Source organism: Anabrus simplex, chromosome 2, assembly GCF_040414725.1.
Source record: "Anabrus simplex isolate iqAnaSimp1 chromosome 2, ASM4041472v1, whole genome shotgun sequence".
Taxonomy (NCBI): Eukaryota; Metazoa; Arthropoda; class Insecta; order Orthoptera; family Tettigoniidae; genus Anabrus; species Anabrus simplex.
This window is the reverse complement of record NC_090266.1, coordinates 707,373,796-707,393,793: the sequence shown is the minus strand read 5'-3', so window position 1 is coordinate 707,393,793 and position 19,998 is coordinate 707,373,796. Positions and strand designations below refer to the sequence as shown.

General features: G+C 39.0%; 1 protein-coding gene across 3 annotated transcripts in view; it reads left to right on the top strand.

Moving 5' to 3' along the window:
* The window catches only part of LOC136863053 (E3 ubiquitin-protein ligase RNF220), a 252,399-nt gene that overhangs the window by 212,838 nt on the left and 19,563 nt on the right, over positions 1 to 19,998 (top strand). For 2 of the 3 annotated variants that reach the window (XM_067139380.2, XM_067139379.2), the window contains exon 4: positions 7,699 to 7,848. The exons of the other annotated variant lie outside the window; for it this stretch is intronic. In XM_067139380.2, coding sequence (XP_066995481.2) covers positions 7,699 to 7,848 — 150 coding nt within the window. The remainder of the gene's footprint in view (positions 1 to 7,698; positions 7,849 to 19,998) is intronic. 3 annotated transcript variants of the gene reach the window in all.

Below are 19,998 nucleotides of genomic sequence, written 5' to 3'. Positions count from 1 at the left end.
TTTTGGACACCATCATTCCACGGCAGTGGATCGGGCATCGAGGTCCAGTGCACTGGCCTTCCCAGTCTCCTAACTTTAATCCACTGGACTTTTCTTGTGGGGCATATGCCATATGTGGTGCAGGGCCTACGCCGGTTATCGATGTAAACGACCAGGAACAGCGTATCAGTAATGCCTGTGCAGCTGTTCTACAGGTCTCTGATATCTACCAGTGACTTCGCCGGTCCATGTTGAAGCTGCTCATGGTGGACACTTTGAGTATCTCCTGTGATGTGGCCAATCTACGTCCTGTAACTCTGTCGTGCAAAACTCAGTAGCAACGCATTGAATGACACACGTTTATAACGACATATATATATTTTTTATCCCAGCAATCCACCCCCACCCCCATTCGACGCATGTTACAAATGTTTAGATGCTCCGTGTAATTATATAGTAATTATACTGGTATATTTCTAGTATTATATAGTGTTATAAGAAATGTGTAGTATTATATTTTTATATTATTCAGCCTGCCATGGTGCATTGAAGACTAAATTTTAAACCGTCCATTTGTTGTGACACATAATAATATCGCTGTTAATTGTAATAATAGAGATGTTCCATCTTCTCTCCCATTGACTGCAAAAATTTGGCGAAACTGTCTATTTTATTCAAGAGTTCTGACATATGTTTATTCTTGGTCTTTTGGGCATTTCGTGACGTCTACAGACCCAAAATTTATTGGTCGGTGTTACCGGTATGTTCCAGTTAGATCCGTGTAGAAGGTTACTGGCTTGTGAGTCGAGGTAATTATTTCTAGCATCGGTAGGCTACTTTCATTCTTGCTCATATTTTGATGGTCGGAGGGAAAGCATAGTATTCCGGGGGACTGTGCTATGCAAGAAACATTTGAGTAAGGATACCTGTCCTGGAACATACGAGAATTGTTAAAATGGGGTACATCAAAAGTCTCCCGATCATTGTGCGCGTGAAATCAATTTTTCTGTTCAAAAATGTACATCTTGAATCTTCGTCTTCTGCTGAAGTTCACCAGCATCTCATAAATACATAAAGAGGATCCGGCACTGTACGTACTTGGATAGTTCCTGACAAATGTATGTAATATTGTATCTTAAAAATTGGTGCTTTAGGATTGATCATTTTCGTTCACTTTCGTCCTTAAGAATATCGAGGCTTACATTAGACAAGATTTTCAAATATGTTCTTAATTATCAGATTAAAAGATTTCTCTCCCGGTACTTTCTGTCTCAAAGTCTGATATTGTACACTCGTGACGGGGCGTGGAAATAGCCGAGTAGTATAATAAACCATAGAAGGCAATATGTGTATCATTTTTACATGACTCGAGTCTGTACTTCACTATTGCTTCTTTCTCTTTGGCAGGTTTGCTATTTATCCATTGTGGGAAGATATTAGGAATATCGTGTGTCATGAAAATATTCTAAACAAGAATTGGGTCAGCTTCTTTTCCAATTTGAGCTTCAGATAATGAAGATAGGTATTTTAGTATATTTTGCACTTCTGTCCAAGACCCCTTAGGGACGATGGGTTTTTGATGGACTTTTATTTGGATCTTTTTCCTAATAATAATAATAATAATAATAATAATAATAATAATAATAATAATAATAATATGGCATGAACTACAGTTTTCCCTTTTTTCATACACTATACACCATCCGTTTTTGTATTCTCGTTCATTCACTAATCGCTGTATCTCCGTCCTTATTTTGGCTACAATTTTGGAGTTTGAATTGTGGTCAGTGTGAATGACAGTATTATCTTCACAGTTGTCTCCATTATTACAGTCCTTATCAGAGTGGCTATTGTGAGTGTGTCTTCATCCGGGTTACCTTTCAAGACAGGGAAACGCCCGTTTAACATATTTGATCACTTATATGAGTTTCCCAGTCTTTATCAAGGAGCATGCATTAACGTTCTCCATGTAGATATGATAGATTTGATTTGAAGATAATGAAATTCAAAAATTTATTGCATTTCAACCAGATTTCAAACAGAAGAATTTGAAGTCTACCAAAATCGAAAATTTAGTACCGTATGTTGACGTTGATATGCATGGGCATATTTGAACGATTTTTCTGTTCTTTAAGATTCATATTTTTCGTTTTAGAGTATAAGTTCTTGTTCTGCTAGTTGGTACCTCGTTTGCTGAATAATCCACTATGTTAAACGTTGGTTTCTGGTGTGTTTTGGAAGTTCCTTGATTTAATATTACGGAATTCTGAACTTAATTATTTACTGGGTTATTAATTATTCTTTATGCATCTTCATTATAGACTGTTACGCCTTTCATCGTTCAATCTGCAAAATTCCACAATCCTGTATTTGTAACTAGCACTCGTTTATTTCCATACCTCTAATATTTAAATCATTAGAAAACGAGTCCAGCCACCGTCGACTTGGTCTTGATTTCTCTTACCCTACATGACCGCGTTCATTATTTTCCTAGGTAACATCCTCTTCCACTTACCTCGCATAACCCCACCACTGAAGCCTGTTTGTGCGTATAGATTCATCCTCATTCGAGTACCCTCTTGTCATTGTTTCCACCTGCTTGTACCAGCGATAATTTTCGCTACTTTCATGTCTGGTACTTCAAACTTATTAGTAAGATATCCTGAGTCCACCTAGTTTTCACTGCCGTACAGCAAAATTGGTCTGGAAACAGCTGAATTCTGCGAGATCGCTGTAGTAGCTTTGCTGAACCTTGGTTCAGTTTTACTTACTACATTGCCATCCAGGGAAAATACACATTCTAATTGCTTGAAAAGATCTACCTGTTCCAGTTTTGTATTCCCAACCTAACATTCAGTTCTGTTAGGTTCCTTTCCTACCGACATCGCCACAGTCTTGTCCGGCTCCGTCGCTAAATGGTTACCGTGCTGGCCTTTGGTCCAGGGAGTACCGGATTCGATTCCCGGTCGGGTCGTGGATTTTAACCTTCATTGGTTAATTCCAATGGCTGCGTGTACCGTTTTCATAATTAGAATTCATAATAGGTAGGGCCCGAATTTCACAGACGCGCAGGTTGCCTATACGGCGTTAACTCGAAAGATCTGCACCAGACCCCTCCGGAGGCTACACGCCATTAATTATTATGGAAAGGCTAATTTTCATACCATACTCATTGCACCTATTTTCAAGTTCCAGCGCATTAGACTGCCAGCTTTCAGCACAATCTGCCATTAAGATGAAGTCGTCAGCATAGGCCTATCTGCTTACTACATTTATACCTAATTGTCTCCCTACCACTGCGTATATTTCTGCAGATTTTCGATATAAACTATGAATAATAAAGGTGAACCTATTGCATTTCAACCAGATTTTAAACAGAAGAATTTGAAGTCTACCAAAATCGAAAATTTAGTACCGTATGTTGACATTGATATGCATGGGCATATTTGAACGATTTTTCTGTTCTTTAAGATTCATATTTTTCGTTTTAGAGTATAAGTTCTTGTTCTGCTAGTTGGTAGATTGAAATGACAACATTTCCTCGTTTGCTGAATAATCCACTATGTTAAACGTTGGTTTCTGGTGTGTTTTGTGAGCCTTGTCTACCCCTTCAAGTACCTTGAACCAAGAACTCGTATTACCATCAATTTTCTCTGCAAACCAATTCTCAACATAAATGCCTGTGATTGCTTTTAATAATCTGCCCTTAATCCCATAGTCCCCCGGTATGGTGAACATAATTTCCCTCGGTACCCTTTTTCTAGATCTACTAAACATAAACAAAACTGTCTATTCCTTTCGTAGCATTTTTCAGTTACGTGGCCCATACTGGAAACCTGATTCTGACAGCCCCTCTGTGGTCTGAAACTACACTGGTTTTCATCGAGCGTGCTTTCAACTATTGATCGGACCCTCCCTTCCAAAATGCCAGTGAACGACTTGCCTGGTAAACTAATCAAAGAAACATCTCGATAGTTGTTACAATCCTTTCTGTTCCCTTGGTTATATGCCTAGGTAGGTGCAATTACTGCTTTCGTTCAAATAGAAAGTACCCTACCAACATTCTGTGCTAATCTTATTACTCTATAAAGCCATTTCGTCCCTGCCTTCCCACTATATTTCACCATTTCGTTTCTAATTTCATCCATGCCTGTTGAATTATGACTGAGGTGTTTATTTACCAATCCTATCCACTTAAGCGTAATTTCACTGCCATTGTCTTGTTCCCATTGAGCTGGGTTTTACACTCGCGATCGCAAGAAATCCGGGATGAGAGGAAAACATATATCGTTAGGGCATAGATTTTGGCCAACCCTGAGAATGAAGTGGAAGTAAGCGAGGCAACGTCACTTGTGTTCGTCTTCCAGGAGGTGTGGCCTGTGATGTTAAGCACTCAGAGGTCACTCCCAGCACCATTTTCTCGGGAACTGATTAAGATGTTTCTATGGTTAAACATTCTGGCTATACTGGTCTCTCCTAATCGAGAAGAAGGTACCTGCAATTTAATTGTCAAGAATTGTGCACGACGTAATCCAGCCCCAATACCTATGCCATTTAAAGGTTTGATAGCTCTGACAATAACTCCATAGGAACTGTTTTCCAAACACCTTTGCGTCTCTGGTGATCATAATTATTTAAGGCTAGGTTATTTTTACTTCGGTTGTTGAGGATATTGATATTATGGCTGTAAAATTGTTTTATGGAGAACTAGTGCATTGTTTATGATTACACTCGTACTTCACGTTTTATAAAATTGCAATCATTTTCGAGCGCAGGCATCGTTCATTTTATTTATTTATTTATTTATTTATTTATTTATTTATTTATTTATTTATTTATTTATTTATTTATTTGCTTAAAAAGTGCGCTCTTTTGTTTCTTTGAAGACAGTTTATTGTGATATTGTGAGCATATCTTACTTTTCTTTATTGCAACTCACCTGTCATTATACATTTTTTTCGTTTACAAGTCTTTGTAAATGGAAGCATTATCTCTGTCTTTTATTTTTACAAGTCAATTCTCCCATTTAATTTATCTCCCATTTGCATAATTATATTAAGAAAAGAAAGAATGGTATGATATTTCAGTAAACGGGTAGGCCCTGGGTATTTAAATGAAACGGTTCCCTTCTTTCATCTTAATTTCTTGCGTTCAAATTATATCCGTGCATATTTTAGTTGAAAGGATATCAATTCTTTCTTTGACAGTGCTTGCAAGAGTATTAAAGTAGTTTAATTTAATAGGGCCTATATGGACGAAAATAAGGGTCATTCTTTCTTACAAGTTTTGAACGCCATGCCATTTGATAATGAAGTCATGGTCGAGACCGCTAACATTTCAGCCAGCCTTCGCGCACAAGAATTACATAGAAAGGGGAAAATTTGACCCACAATGAGTTGACATACACATTCCGTCCGTTGCCTTGAAGGAGCCATGTGGTCCTCCCCTCATTGCCCTCTCTCTTCATTGTCGAGCCAGGGGAACGCTCTCTCCACCTCCCCTCATTCATCAGATGTGTGTTCGTGTTACTCGTCTTATAGATGTGATCAATGAGAGAGAGAGTGTGTACGCAGATACTGGGTGGATCTGAGGGCTGTACTGATTTCTGGCCTAAAATGAATATTTCTGGCCACGGGGTACAAAAGATTTCGAGTGTACATGACGTCGACAGAAAGACTTCCTTTTACATTGACAAGTTTTTCAAAATATTCTTTCCACCTGTCCAGTGATTGCCTGAGATCTACTATGAGTTCACCCGATTTTCCCAAAACACTATTCATTTCCTTTTCCCTTTCCTTGCTAAGATTCTTTATTACTGTACTGGAATGTTTCCTTGAAGCTTGACCCAGCCTTTCTAGGTTATTACCGAAATCCTTCCACGATTTCCTCTTGGATTCAACAGTCATTAGTTTCGCTCTTTTTCTTTCATCTACATACAATTCCTAGTCTGCATGAGTCCATGTTTGGAGCCTTCCTTCTACGCTTTCCTTTCACGTTAATTTCCTTATTCCAGCGACATGTTCGCTTTTCCCATCTTTTACGCATTGTTGTTCCTAGGCATTCCCTTGCTGTTTCTACTTCAGCTTCCCTGTATGCCATCAATTGTCGTTTCTATATCTTGAATCCTCTTGCTGTCTATTGTTTGGACTAATTATATCCATGTGCTGCTCTCCAATTTCCTCATCCTGGGGATTTTCTACCCTTATTCGTCTGCAGAGAGCTTTCACTTTATCCATCCTAGGCCTAGAGATACTTGGTTCACTTCGGATCAGATAGGGGTCTGCATCATGGGAAAATCTACGGAATAACAGATTTCCTGAATTATTCAAAGCCAGTTACGATATAGTCTATTATGGATCTGGTGCCCCTACCCTCCCATGTTTAGCGGTGAATAGCCTTTGCTTGAGGAATGTATTCGTAACTGCTAATTCCATACTAGCACAGAAGTCCAGTAAACGCTGCCTACTTCTATTAGCTTCAATATCTTCCCCACATTTTCCAATCACTTTCTTATATCCTTGTTTTGTTTTCAACTCTTGCATTGAAATCTCCTATCAGCACTATCCTATCCTTGCTGTTTATCCTGTCGTTGACGATGCCACACAGGGCTTCGTAAATTATTATATTCTTCTTCTTCTTCTTCTTCTTCTTCTTCTTCTTATTATTATTATTTACGCATGTCCCTCAAAATAGTGTCATCCATGTTGGGTCCAGTATTGCGTTACTTGTTTGCAGTTTGATTGCGGAGAAATTTTCATGTAATTTTTAGCGAGTTTTCCTCAACTGTCGTTCCATCGATATTGTGCACTACGGTTTGTTTTTTAGAATTCGTTATTTTTAAATAATATTTCCTATTATATGTAAATGCCACTTTTGAACTCGTCTTATCTCGTTGTGACAGTACTTCACAAGTTGATCTTTGCATTTCGAAACTAGCCACATCATTCCTTGCTTTGGACTAAAAGTTATCATACTACTACTACAACTGCAGGATTGTAACTTAGGTTATCGGTACCTTCGGCCAACTGTCCAGAGTCGGAAGTATGTTCTTTCTAATAAAGGAAGAATATCGGAGGTATACAAAAAAGAAAGTTGTTTAATTTCTGGATATATTGTTGCGTTGTGCCGTACTACTGTATATTCCAAGTTTTGGTGCATGCAGTGTGGGTGATATTGAATGTGCAGCAAGAATGGGAGGGACTTCAACCTCATAAAACCGAATATTTTCAGAGCATAAACTTAATGTGTGTACCGTATTTTCTTTCGAAATTTTAAATTGCTCTAATTCTTTCCAGTTGCTAATAATTTGCACGATCTCTGTATGCATGTGTGAGGATAAGTTTATTAAGTTCACGTAACTTGTGAACATGTGACTGCACTACTTATATTTTGTCACTGTGCATGATCAGTGCCTGGGATGACATCTTTAGTCAGAAATTGCTCGGGCATAATTTATACAATTCACCTTGTCTTTAAAAATATTTATATATATAAAAACTTCGAATGTTAATGTATTAGTTGTTCATGAACTGATAAGTGATAACTTTTTCTATGTTTCCTTGAAACCCAGAACTAATTTCCCATTATAAACAGTGTTTCCGTTACAACGGCTATTGACTTTTCTTACGTTCAGTTTTAATATCGTTTCTCTCGGGCCGTAGCTGGTCCGATTGCCAGTGTCTCGAATCAGCGCATAAGCAGCTCTTTCTTTTCTTTTAGTCGGGCCCTTTTTCGGCCCGGGAGCTGGTCGCTGTGGGCCCGAGGCCTTCGGGCTGGGTTTGGGCCTGGGCCTCGGCTTCGGGCCGGCCTACCGCTTCGCTGCCGTCGCCCCCGGGCTCGCCAAAAGCCGTTGCCTCCTATTCGACCAAGGTAGGCATTCCCTTCCTCAGTGTTATGTGTCTCTCCTATTTCCATCCTGGATGAGTGTTTGAATGAATGCTGAGAGAGAAAGAGAATTGCATTGTTAATATTTACGTAAATCGTAATGTGATGAAACAATTCACATTCACAAATTACGTCTTGCGTATTTCGTATTGAAGAAGGGTTACTGTGTGTAATCTCAAACTGTAATACAAATTCACAGATTACATACTTTTTATACATTCGTTGAAAGGCTCGTTATGGAGCAGATTGAATGCAATCTAGCTCCTTTCTCTCTTCATTTTGTGACATTAATAATCAGAAGAAAGTGAGACTAGTAGTTTTGTTGGGTATTATATCGCAGTGTATAGGACTGGGGACAACACATGAAGGGCCCTTCGGTGAACAGTTGGTTGACGCGTTTTGCTGTATTTGCAGCTGTCACAGATTCACCCGCGTGATAGGGCTCGTTTTAATGACGTAGCTGTAATTGCTTTTAACTTTAAATTTGTCATGGTATTATGGAGTACTAATATGATCCTCCGTGGCTCAGGCGGCTGCACGCCGGCCTCTCACAGCTGGGTACCGTGATTCAAATCCCGGTCACTCCATGTGAGATTGGTGGTGGACAAAGCGGAGGCTGGACAGGTTTGTCTCCGGATACTCCTGTTTTTCCGTTATCTTTCATTCCAGCAACATACTCCGGCATAATTTCATTTCATCTTTCAGCCATTAATCATTGTCCCAGAGGGGTGTGATAGACTTCGGCAGCCGGCACAATTTCTATCCTCGCCGCTGGATGGGGGCTTCATTCATTCCAATCCTGACTCGTTCGAATAACTCGAAACAGGCTGTGGATTTTCATTATAGAGTATTTATACATATTCCTCTTAATGAACAACTGTTTTGTTATGCTCTTGATAAATAAAATTCTCGAATGACCGTCCCTGTCATCAGATTATGTATTTTTCATTAATTTATTTATTTATATGAATAGTGTCTCACACACACGTTCTCTTTGTTGTCACCCCTCCTCCACTTTGGTATTATTATTATTATTATTATTATTATTATTATTATTATTATTATTATTATTATTCACTCAAACAGCAGTAAGCCTCGATGAACTAATGAAATGAAGGGTTTAAGTCTTTGCTCTTTTATGACATGTCCTTGGGAAAATAACCATCAGTCATCTTTCTTATTTTATCATGGGTTCAGAAAGAAAGTTTTATAACTCGCCAGTGGACTTCAACTCCTGTTTGAGGTTTTAAAACTTGTCTCTGAGACATTTGCATGTTGATATTAAAAATCGAATTCTATACGGTTGTATAATCCGAAATGAGAAGAGGAACTTGTAGATTTAACGACGTTTAAGTAGAGAAGAGTACGTAACTCAAATAATTATCATTCTTTCTTGTTCTTTTGTTGTTCTCCATACTTCTTAGTAATTTTCGTTCAGATACTGGGGGTTGAGTGTTTCTTTGTGGTTATCCCAGGGAGGAAGAAGCTTCTGTTCAAAACACCAGTACACACTAATCTCAAACCAGACATAAGTAGTTGCTATTACGTAAAGTTAGAGACTGTCACTACTAATTATACAGGTTATGTAAGAACAACATTAAAATTACCAGTAAAATTACCTCGACTGACGAAATTTCCTAATATTTCCGGACTTTTCTCAAGTGCAATTAGAGATCGCAATCGCTGGTAATTGATTCAAAAGGAGAAAAGTTCACATTTTCGAGAATTGATACCTTCTTTATCTCTGACAAGTATGAATCGTTCGTTCTCTTACATCTTTCCTGATAATTGTAATATTTTATCGGTTAGTATTCACTTATGTTTATATAAATGTTTCTGTATGTTATATGGAACCGATGACGTCCATTTAAACAATCATCATAATCTAAGTTATATATAGAAATGAAGTGTATAATAGCAAGGTTATATCCTTGTGTGAATTTGGTATCATGTTTCTTGTCGTGCTAAAAATATTAAGCTGCACAGTTGTTGTTTTTTTCCTCCAGATTGTAACTGTATTGACACTATTTAGACATTATTTCAGTGTTTTGTCAGTGTGTACCCAGACAGGCAAATTATTCTAATACAAAACCAGCTCGCATTATGCTGCTTTCAAGGTCACATTAGCGTTTTGATGGTGATTCTTCAGCAACTATGTGGGCTCAGAGTGTCTTGGTGCTATTCCTGTATACACACTAAAATATACCGTATAATATATTTATTATCTTTACTTGATACCCGTACAATAATTCGACTTATGAGCGTGCCGTGCACTTCATGGACACCAGAGATAATGTAGCGAGGTGTTGCAGCTTAACTCAGATCTGCTTGCTGTTTCATTTTTGTAACATAATTACCATCACCTTTAAATTCATTATATTGGCTTGCATCGTGGAGTGTTACTGTAGTACCATTGAAGTTCTTAACTAATAAAACTGCATTAAACTTTCATATCGTTTCGATGTACATATGTAACATCATTTCTCACTGAAATGTTATCGATAATTGACTCTGTCAAATGTAGGAAAATATCTGTATCTAGGAGAAGCAACTTGTTCCTTATACTGAAAATTAATGTTTCTATAGTTTAAAAATAATAATTTTGTAAACGTATACTGTACACTGTTAACCACAAGGCATGATATTTCATTGTCCCAGAATGTACATAAAATCCCTTGTAAAATGCATTCTTCGTTCATATTAACTGTATTATTCCGTATGCTTCATGAGCCGATTGCCGGCGTTTCAAATACATTTCATTGTTCTTTATTAAGACTTCTAATACTCCCCTACTCGAACCGAGGTGGATCGGTCTCCTCGGGCCTCAAAATCTACTAATGCTAGTTAGTAAGCTGTATATAATGTACATAAAAACGGCACGAACCAGCCCGACGAAGAACTTAATCTTATTTCAACAGAGGCTGTAGAGCGCTGGCTTTCTGAGCTCAAGTTGACGGGTTCGATCCCGGCTCAGTCCGGTGGTATTTTAAGGTGTTCAAATACGCCAGCCTCGTGTCGGTAGATTTACCGTGAAAGAATCCTGCAGGACCAAATTCCGGCACCTCAGTCGTCTTCGAAAACGGTAAAAGTAGTTTGTGGGATGTAAAATAAATAACATAATTTATGATTATTTATTTAACAATTTATTGTTGTGAAAATGAACCATTTCAAATCTGCTAAATCTTATTACACGTAAAGGGATAAACGTCGTCATTCCATCTACATTCCAGGGCTTCGTGATTACATCGGAGCAAAATATTTAATCATTCTAATTTTCTAATTGAGATGTTACGATGCAGGTTTTAAAATATAATAAAAGTTCCAATTAGGAAATATCGTTGGCACATAATGTGTTTAGAAGAGTCCATCGAAGTATTAGATCACGTGTAATATGTGTACATGTATACAGTATATTGAGCAAATGATATGTGAGAAAGTTTGCATTTTTCTTCGTTTCATTTCGGCGTGTCATGTCACTGTTATGTTCCATAAACCGGTTGTGTAATTATATTCCTCACAAAGTCTACATTTCTTCCGATTGAAGTCTGTTGTGGCTTAGACTACAAAGTTCAGAGCTTTTATAATCTGTAACATACAGTTATTTGATTTACTTTTAAATCGAGTGCAGTAAGTAAATGCTTTTCTTAATTTAAAATCACACTTTCGATATATTAATCACGTAACTAATGACGTTTTCTTTTGCGTGTTAGGTGCGCTAGTTCATTGTGTTTTCTTCTAAGTAGTGTGAATCACTTGCGTAGTTCGTGGTAGGAAATGGAATTTATCTGTGCTCATGGTATTGATGAGAAAATGTTGCATACGTTTACCTCGTAGAAGGCATGTCAGATTTCCTTCCAAGACTTAATTTATCTTATCCAATAGTGGGTGAAAATCAAAATCCACAGCCTGTTTCCAGTCATTGGACCGGGTCAGGAATGGAATGAATGAAGCCCTCATCTACAGCGGCGAGGATAGGAAATGTGCCGGCTGCTGAAGCCTGTCGCTCTCCTCTGGGGCATTGATAAGTGGCTGGCAGATGAAATGAAATATTAATGGAGAGTGTTGCTGGAATTAAATGAGACAGGGAAAAACCAGTCCAGCCTCCGCTTTGTCCAGCACAAATCTCACATGGAGTGACCGGGATTTGAACCACGGTATCCAGCGGTGAGGGGCTGGCGCGCTGCCGCCTGAGCCACGGAGGCTTCTCGTCGAATAGTAGTTAAGATAGCTAAATTCATGTAATAAGTGTATGTATCCTGAAAAAACCAGCTCTTACTTAACAGTGGTGGCAGTGATCACAACTGTGTGTTTTGTCGAATAAGCTGCAATGACGAAACCACACTGCCGTACTAGTACACCCTGTGAAGAATATTTCTTGAACTGTGTAGTGTAATCTCGGATGAAATCGAACACCGGTAACTTTAAGCAAACGTAAGAGAGAAATACAACGTAAAGAGCTATAAAAATTCATAGTTTATGAAGTTTTATCAACACAGGTGAAGTTGAAGTATGGATCTTTTTATATGAATCATTGAATTTTGCTCGCATTAAAACGTGCAACTTTGAGGTGAAAATCATTATTAGCAATATTTCTACAGTTTCTTTCGATGAAATATTCTAAATTTTTCCTTTCATTCAGCTTTATTCTTTGGTGTAACCGTAATCGCCTGCTGTAGAAACCATTAAAACGTATAGGTCTACATTCTGCCAGGGGAGAGTGTGATCCGTGTGCAGTGTGTATTCCAGTCGTAGGTACAATGACTCACATAATTATTCGGACACTTTAATTATAGCCTTTGTTACACACTGGGCCTATGTTTCAGAGAAAATGTAGTACACGCAAACTAGTTTGACAGAACCCAGTTTGACAGATTCAACATGGCGTTGAAATGTGTACTTTTAGAAAACAGGAGAGAACTAGTGACCCTGGCATCTCAGAACACAGTTAACGTGCTTCAAGCAAATGATTCGGACACAAGTCAGTTGCCATGCAGAGATCGTGCGTAGAAGAGCCACGGACAGTATGAACGTAAACATTCATTGAGTTAGAGTACTGTGTACAGCTTAAGTGAAAATGGGCCGCAGAGGAAGTGAGCGCTATCGAACAGCGGCAGCTAGTAATTTTTCACCATGCTAAAGGTAAAAGTTGTCGTCAAATTGCTGAAATGTTACAAATGAAGAAAAGTACAGTCTCTGATATTATCACAAGATTCCGGGAGGAAGATAGGATTGAACATCTGCCGCATACGGGACGTCCAATAACTTTTTCTGTGAGAGAAGAGTGTTATATCATCAGAAAAACAATAAAAGGAACCCATATTTAGTGCTCCAAAACTTTTACGGAGATTGCCGCAGACACGGAAAGAAAGTGCATCCCGAAACAATACGGAGAGTGCTCAGAAGAGGTAACTTTCACGGCCGTATTACAAGAAGGAAGCCCTTCATAAATCAAATAAATCGAAGAAAGATAATGCTGTTTGCCAAAGAGCATGTTAGAGAAAACAATGAGTGGTGGAATGACGTTATATTTGCTGATGAGTGTAAATTTAACATATTTCAGTCTGAGAGGATAACAGTTTGGCGGCACCTAATACTGAGCTTCAAGAGGAACATCTGAAGGCAACTGTGAAGGATGGCGGTGGACATGTAATAGTGTGGGGGTGCATGTCGACGAATGGAGTTAGTGAATTGGTTTTCATTGAGGGTAAAATGGACCAGTTTCAATACATTGAAATACTGAGGGACAATATGAAAATGAGTGCCGAAAATATGGAGATTGGTGACCATTTTAAGTTTTATGAAGATAACGACCCAAAGCATATGGCCTGGAATGTAAGGATGTGGTTATTGTTTAATTGCCCAAATGTGCTTCATCCTCCCCCTTAATCACCAGACTTGAATATGATTGAGAATGGGAAACACTTCATAAACAACAATCACATCTAGAGAGCAGTTAAAAACCGACTTCAAGAAGAGTGGCAGAAGATATCTCCCAATTACATCCGGAAATTAGTGGAGAGCATGCCAAGTCGACTCAGGGAAGTAAGTAAAATGAAAGGAAAGACCACCAGACGCTGAACCTTTCGGATCATAAGTAAAAAAGAAAGTGTCCGAATAATTTTGTGCAATATTGGTTTTGATTTGGTTTTTTAATTATTATATTTTCATTGACAGTGTTCATTAGAAGAATGATGGGCGTTTAGTTTTTATATTCTTTACAGAAACTTGTATTTAATTTATATCAGGGCTTTATTATTACTGAAATCACTAATACAAAAGAAAATCTAATAAATCATGTGTGTCCGAATAATTATGCGAGTCACTGTACATATTATCAACTTATTTTCAAATCAGTATGCGTTTCAATGCTTTACACGCTTAGACAAGTAATGCTGCCGCAATCAAGCCTGTTCTTTTTTTAATTATCACGTTACTGTACACACTTGCGGACATTTTGTTGGGTTATGTGCGATAAGTGTTCTATGTCAATGTGTTTTGTGTGATCGGTCAGCTGCGAGTTTGGACTATGGTACACACATCTGCATCTCGTAATGGTCATGAAAGGCAGGCAAAATAAACATTTATCCAGCGATTTTTAATCAACGATTGAAGTAATTGCTTAACTTGAAACTCCATTTTGTTCTAGATTATGATAATTGACTCTTTGTGAATTTCAACTTCAGTTTGGTGGCATTTTTCATGCTAATCTGTTGCAGAATGATTGTTCTTAGTGCGTTGAGAGCTCATTCTATTTTAAGCAGTCGTCATTGAACAGCAACGTTGGGATATTTCAGCACCCTGTAAAACAGTACTGTGTATTTTCTCTTGGTGAGAATATGCTTCTTTACCTGTGGTCATGAATCTTGAAATAGTTCACCATTGCAGTTTCCTAACGTACCATTCCTGAAGGAGTTTTGGTATTTCAGCATCCACTTATTCCACAGTTCGTCAGTATTGCGTTCCACAAGGTGCGAAGCAAAATTGATTCAATGCAATCCGAAGAGTCATTGTTTTAAATCTGTCCTAGATTCCTTAGAAAGGATGCATAGTTTTTCATTTTTTCTCCAAGCAAATTGTTCATCACATTTCGTATTACCTCACCCGCCGCCTCATTCTCGTATCATGAAAATGTATCGATATTCATTAGTATGTCAGGTATATTTCTGTTTATTTCATGATGAAAATAGTGAGAAATTGGATTCTCTAATGTGTTATTTTATATCTTAAACAAATGTACGCTTCAAAATAGCTAAGTAAACCATACGGAAGGTGACCTCGAACGGCAGTGTACCTCGTGGGAACATATTGGCCGCACCAAATGTTTAAGACTGATTTCGTTGGCGTACAGCAAGCAGGAAGAATTGCAATTAGGCTGATCTGCATACGGTAACGAGGCCTCACGATAGACGACATCTGGTGCAGTGAGTGGGATGTTAACTTTTGCACGTCTGTACGCACTAACTAAAGCATCGCTAAGAGTGGGGGCGGGAGATAGAGTGGTTTGGGAAGGGCCAACAAGTCGGGCCAGTGACTAAGCTGACTTTCTAGGTATATGTTTGTTCAAACACAAACAGAAAATAACATTCTATGTACACTACTCTTTTTTCATTGGAACAAGGGCCCGTATAGAATTCACTGCAGTTTAATATTTTATTTTTTTCTGGCAAAACCTATAAAATGACTTTCTGAGATGTAGAATTAGACTCATTTGCTTCATTTAATTTTGTTAATTTACATCTTGTTTGGGAGTGCAGAGTGAGGATGGATAATCGGGTCGTTGCCCACTCAGCCAAATCATTCGTTACTTCAGAGGGGAATTCAAAACATACTCTGACCCGGACCAATCCCTCATGTCCGAGGCCATGCTAGAACCAACAGCCAAGGGCGAGGGGAGTTTAGTTGCGGCTTGTGATACCTTTACCGATTCCTTCTTTAATTTACGTATTAAACAGTGTGGTTAACTTTTAGCCTACCCGGCGATCTAGGGGTAGCGTGCGTGCCTCTCACCCGTAGGCCCCGGATTCGATTCTCGGCCAGGTCAGGCATTCTTACCTGACTTTGAGGGTTGGTTCGAGGTCCACTCAGCCTACCTGATTATAATTGAGGAGCTGTGTGATGGTGAGATGGCGACCGCGGTTTAGAAGACCAAGAATAACGGCCGAGAGGATTCGTAGCTCTGACCAAACCATCACCTCGTAACCTGCAGGTCTTCGGGCTGAGCAGCGGTCGCTTGGTAGGCCAAGAACCATCAGGACTTAGCGCCATGGGTTTTTTAATGGTTCACTTTTTGGTCGTTTCAGGCACTTTGAAATCAATATCATATTCGAATAGTGTGGAGTATTTGACACCTGTGAGATGATCCCATCATTTCATTCGCTCGTTTTTAATTTCTGTCCTTGATTTTAATACTTTTTTGTGAATGTATATATTAGCTGTTAGAACGTTGCGTTGTAGAGATCGAATGAACATGAATGAACTCTCTAACAATATATACTGCTCATTTAAGACATAGCTGTATATGCCGAGAGAATAAAAATAGCTTGTCTTTATCGCGGGAGTTGAAAAATGTATTTTTCTACACAGTATAACGTGCATGTCATATTTTTTTCATGTGGCCGTATAGTGTTCGCATGTACTGGCCATGACCATGGGGTGTCTCAGTACTTAGAATAATTTTACTGCAGTATAATATGCTATCAGTTTTACTGAACGCGACATTAAGTTGCATTGCACTTATAGACCACTACTGAAAGTAGTCCTAATTCCCACAAGATTTTGGGAAAAATGTATAGGATGTAGGGATATCTGTCATTACCCCATAGTATTGTACACCGGTGTCGAACGCTCTCTCTGCCTTTAAAAGAGGAGGTACAGTGGGTAGATCCGAGGTCACCGAGCGAATCGGCTGTTCGTGTAGGGTCGCGTAGATATGAGCTTGCATTCGAAAAATGATGTGTTCGAATCCCACTGTCGGCAGCCCTGAAGATGCATTTTACGTGGTTTCCGATTTTCACATCCAGCAAATACTGGGGCTGTACCTTACTTAAGACCACGGCTGCTACCATCCGAATCGTAGAGCATTCCCATCCTTAGGTCGCCGAAAACACCTTCGATGTGTTAGTGCAAGGTTAAACCGCTAGCAAAAAAGTCAATTTGGCGAAGTGGGGCTACATCAACACCGACTTGATCAGGCGTGAACGCGGAGAAAACCAAACAATCAATTTCAGTTTTCACTGCGTCCATAGCTATTCCAAGCCAGCCAGGGCACATTGAATGTGGCCAGTCTTGGTCTAACCGGGCGAGTTGGTCGTGCGGTTAGGGGCGCGCGGCTGTGAGCTTGCATCCGGGAGATAGTGGGTTCGAATTCCACTGTCGGCAGCCCTGAAGATGGTTTCCCATCTTCACACTAGGCAAATGCTGGGTCTGTACATTAATTAAGGCCACGGCCGCTTCCTTCCAACTCCTGAGCCTTTCCTATACCATCGTCGCCATAAGACCTATCTGTGTCGGTGCGACGTAAAGCCACTAGCAAAAAAAAAATCTTGGTCTAATATAATAAGATTGTTCTGTGTATACATAAATGTTTCTGACACCGGAGTAAAATATGTAATTAATTTAGCGTTCAAAAACTACTCAAAGAGTGCCCAGCTTTCTTTCTCACTTCGTCATGAAATAAATACAATGAAGACCGTAAAGAAAGCGGAAGACAGCACGAAGTAGACCTGTGATAATTTCGGCACTTAATAATGACTTGGATCGCGAGATAGACACCAGAAGACTTACGCCCTAACTAATATTTACTGCCATATGAAAATGAGTTTTACCCCTGAAACTATCATATGACCTAGTACAGTGGTCAGAATTACATTTCAAGCAACTTATACAAACGTAAAAAGACATTACAAATCCTTGTCTCCTTATAGTGCCTTAAAGCTACTTAGAGCTAAAGTGGATGGACAGGGCTCACATTTTATCCTTGATTACTGTCTGGTATACGTAGAAAACCTTATCATGACATAATATGATCGTTACAGTAAGGCTTGTAAATTTAGTTAGGAACCTACGGTTTAAACACGCACACGTAGTCCGGTTTTCCTAAGTAACCTGAACACAGAATATGGTTGTCTTTCGCATTTTGGTAAAAATTTGTAACTGAGTCGGGGGGAAAATTCTACTCCGTCATTTGAGTTGGCAGAGGAAACGAAACTCCTCAAGGAAATTGAAAAAGTCATCCTATTCCCAAATTTAATCATCGAAAGTGAATTTCTCGTTTGGCATTTGAGAGGCCTTGAGACTTTTTAAAATATATAGCTTCAGGAAAGAGATACGGTTATGATCTCTCTCACTAATTTTTTAAAACCTGGAATTGATTGGCACCGTCAAATTGAAGGGAAAATACCGCGCGGTGTTCTTCCATTATCTCGGTGCATTGAGCTGTCATATCCTGATAAACTAACATCATATGCAGGAGTTTTGTCTACTTTTTTACCATTTTAATAAAAGATTCATAAATTATAAGTACTGGTGTGGAGTCACCATCTTTATTACTCCCTTCGCTTTCTTCGTAATAATAAAGTACGTTTCATCTGCAGTATAATGTAGTCATTGACGTAATGTGTGACCGTGAAATGACATTTATGTTTTAAGATCAAGTTTGACACAGTCTTATAAATAATTCCGAAGGAATGCTTGCCACAACTTCATGGGTTAGCTGCAAAAGTAATGTTTGGTTCCACCTACAGTTGCCAACAGTTATTTTCAGCAGTAAAATGAACAAGAATTGCGCTTGTGGAATTGACTTAGGGATATGCATCTTTCAGCAGTACATGGGATTTCATGTACCAGGCACTTGCACCGTACACGGAGAAGATACGAATTTTAAACATGACACCCTCAATCGTACTGAGATATCACACTTTTGTCCTATTTACTACACTTCCTTGTAATTTATCAATATTAACTTCATAATATCGAAGAAAACACACTTATTAAAATGTGATGCACGTATAGAATTCAAATCTGATTTCATTGTCTAATATTTTTAAAAATAAACTCGTAGAACCTACAGCCTTTTAAACATCTTAGCCTGCCAGAACGACTGCTGTCCATCCGGATGGCCTGAAGATATTGGAGTTCCACGTGCTCAGCATTACGATATCCTCAGCTGTATTGCTTGGCTTTCGAGAACAGGTCCACTGCCTCTCTTATTAAAGACACCTTAGTTGGTCTCACGAGGCTCAGAGAACACCGCTTCAACCTTCAGTCCAGAATTGAAATCTCTTGTCTAATCGGGAATCGTCCCCGAGGCTTCAGCCAGGCACACTGCCGTTGCTCCGCGGGGCTGGCTGATTTTGGAAACACTTTCATCCAAAAGACATACTGTCAGAGACAACCAACCCCCACTTACCAGATATTCTTCTGCCATTGGTTTCTGTTCTTGCTGTTTTATTCTGTATGATATCCCGAAATAACTTTCTCAGTTGTGGACACCTCAGTAAGCCAGGATATGAGACTAATTTCACACACTAATAAAACAGAAGTGATAACCAAGTATGCTCTACCTCTAAATTGAACGACGAACTGAAATACAGTCGATCCTCTATATCTCGAACCTCCATTACTCGAATTTTCAGTATCTCGAAGTAACTTAAATTTCCCAGCCGTTTGTCCTATTCTTCACGTGCATTTATTTCTCTATTACTCGAAATACGGTTACACGAATTTCTCGATTTCTCGAAGCAAACATTTCCTCCCTTGAAGCAAAAAAATACCCTGTAACTCGAATTTTGTGCAACATTTACTGCGCAATACAGCATTTGTGGTTTGTGATGAACAGTTAACAAGTAAAGAAAGGGTTACAGTGATGCTGGGAGCTAATATGACGGGAACCGAAAAACTAAAACTTCTAGCGATCGGAAAATCGGCGATGCCTCGTTGTTTCACGGGTGTGAATTAATTACCGGTCACGTACGAAAGCAACCCCCCGAAGTCGCGGATGACGAGCTCCATTTACGAATGTCGGCTGCTTGGTACTTTCGAGAAGTTTCAACGTGAAGGGAGGTAAGGTTAACCGTAGCAAACAGAAGAGGCTAATGGATTTTTTTTCCAAGGTCTTAACGAAGGTATGTTTCTTGT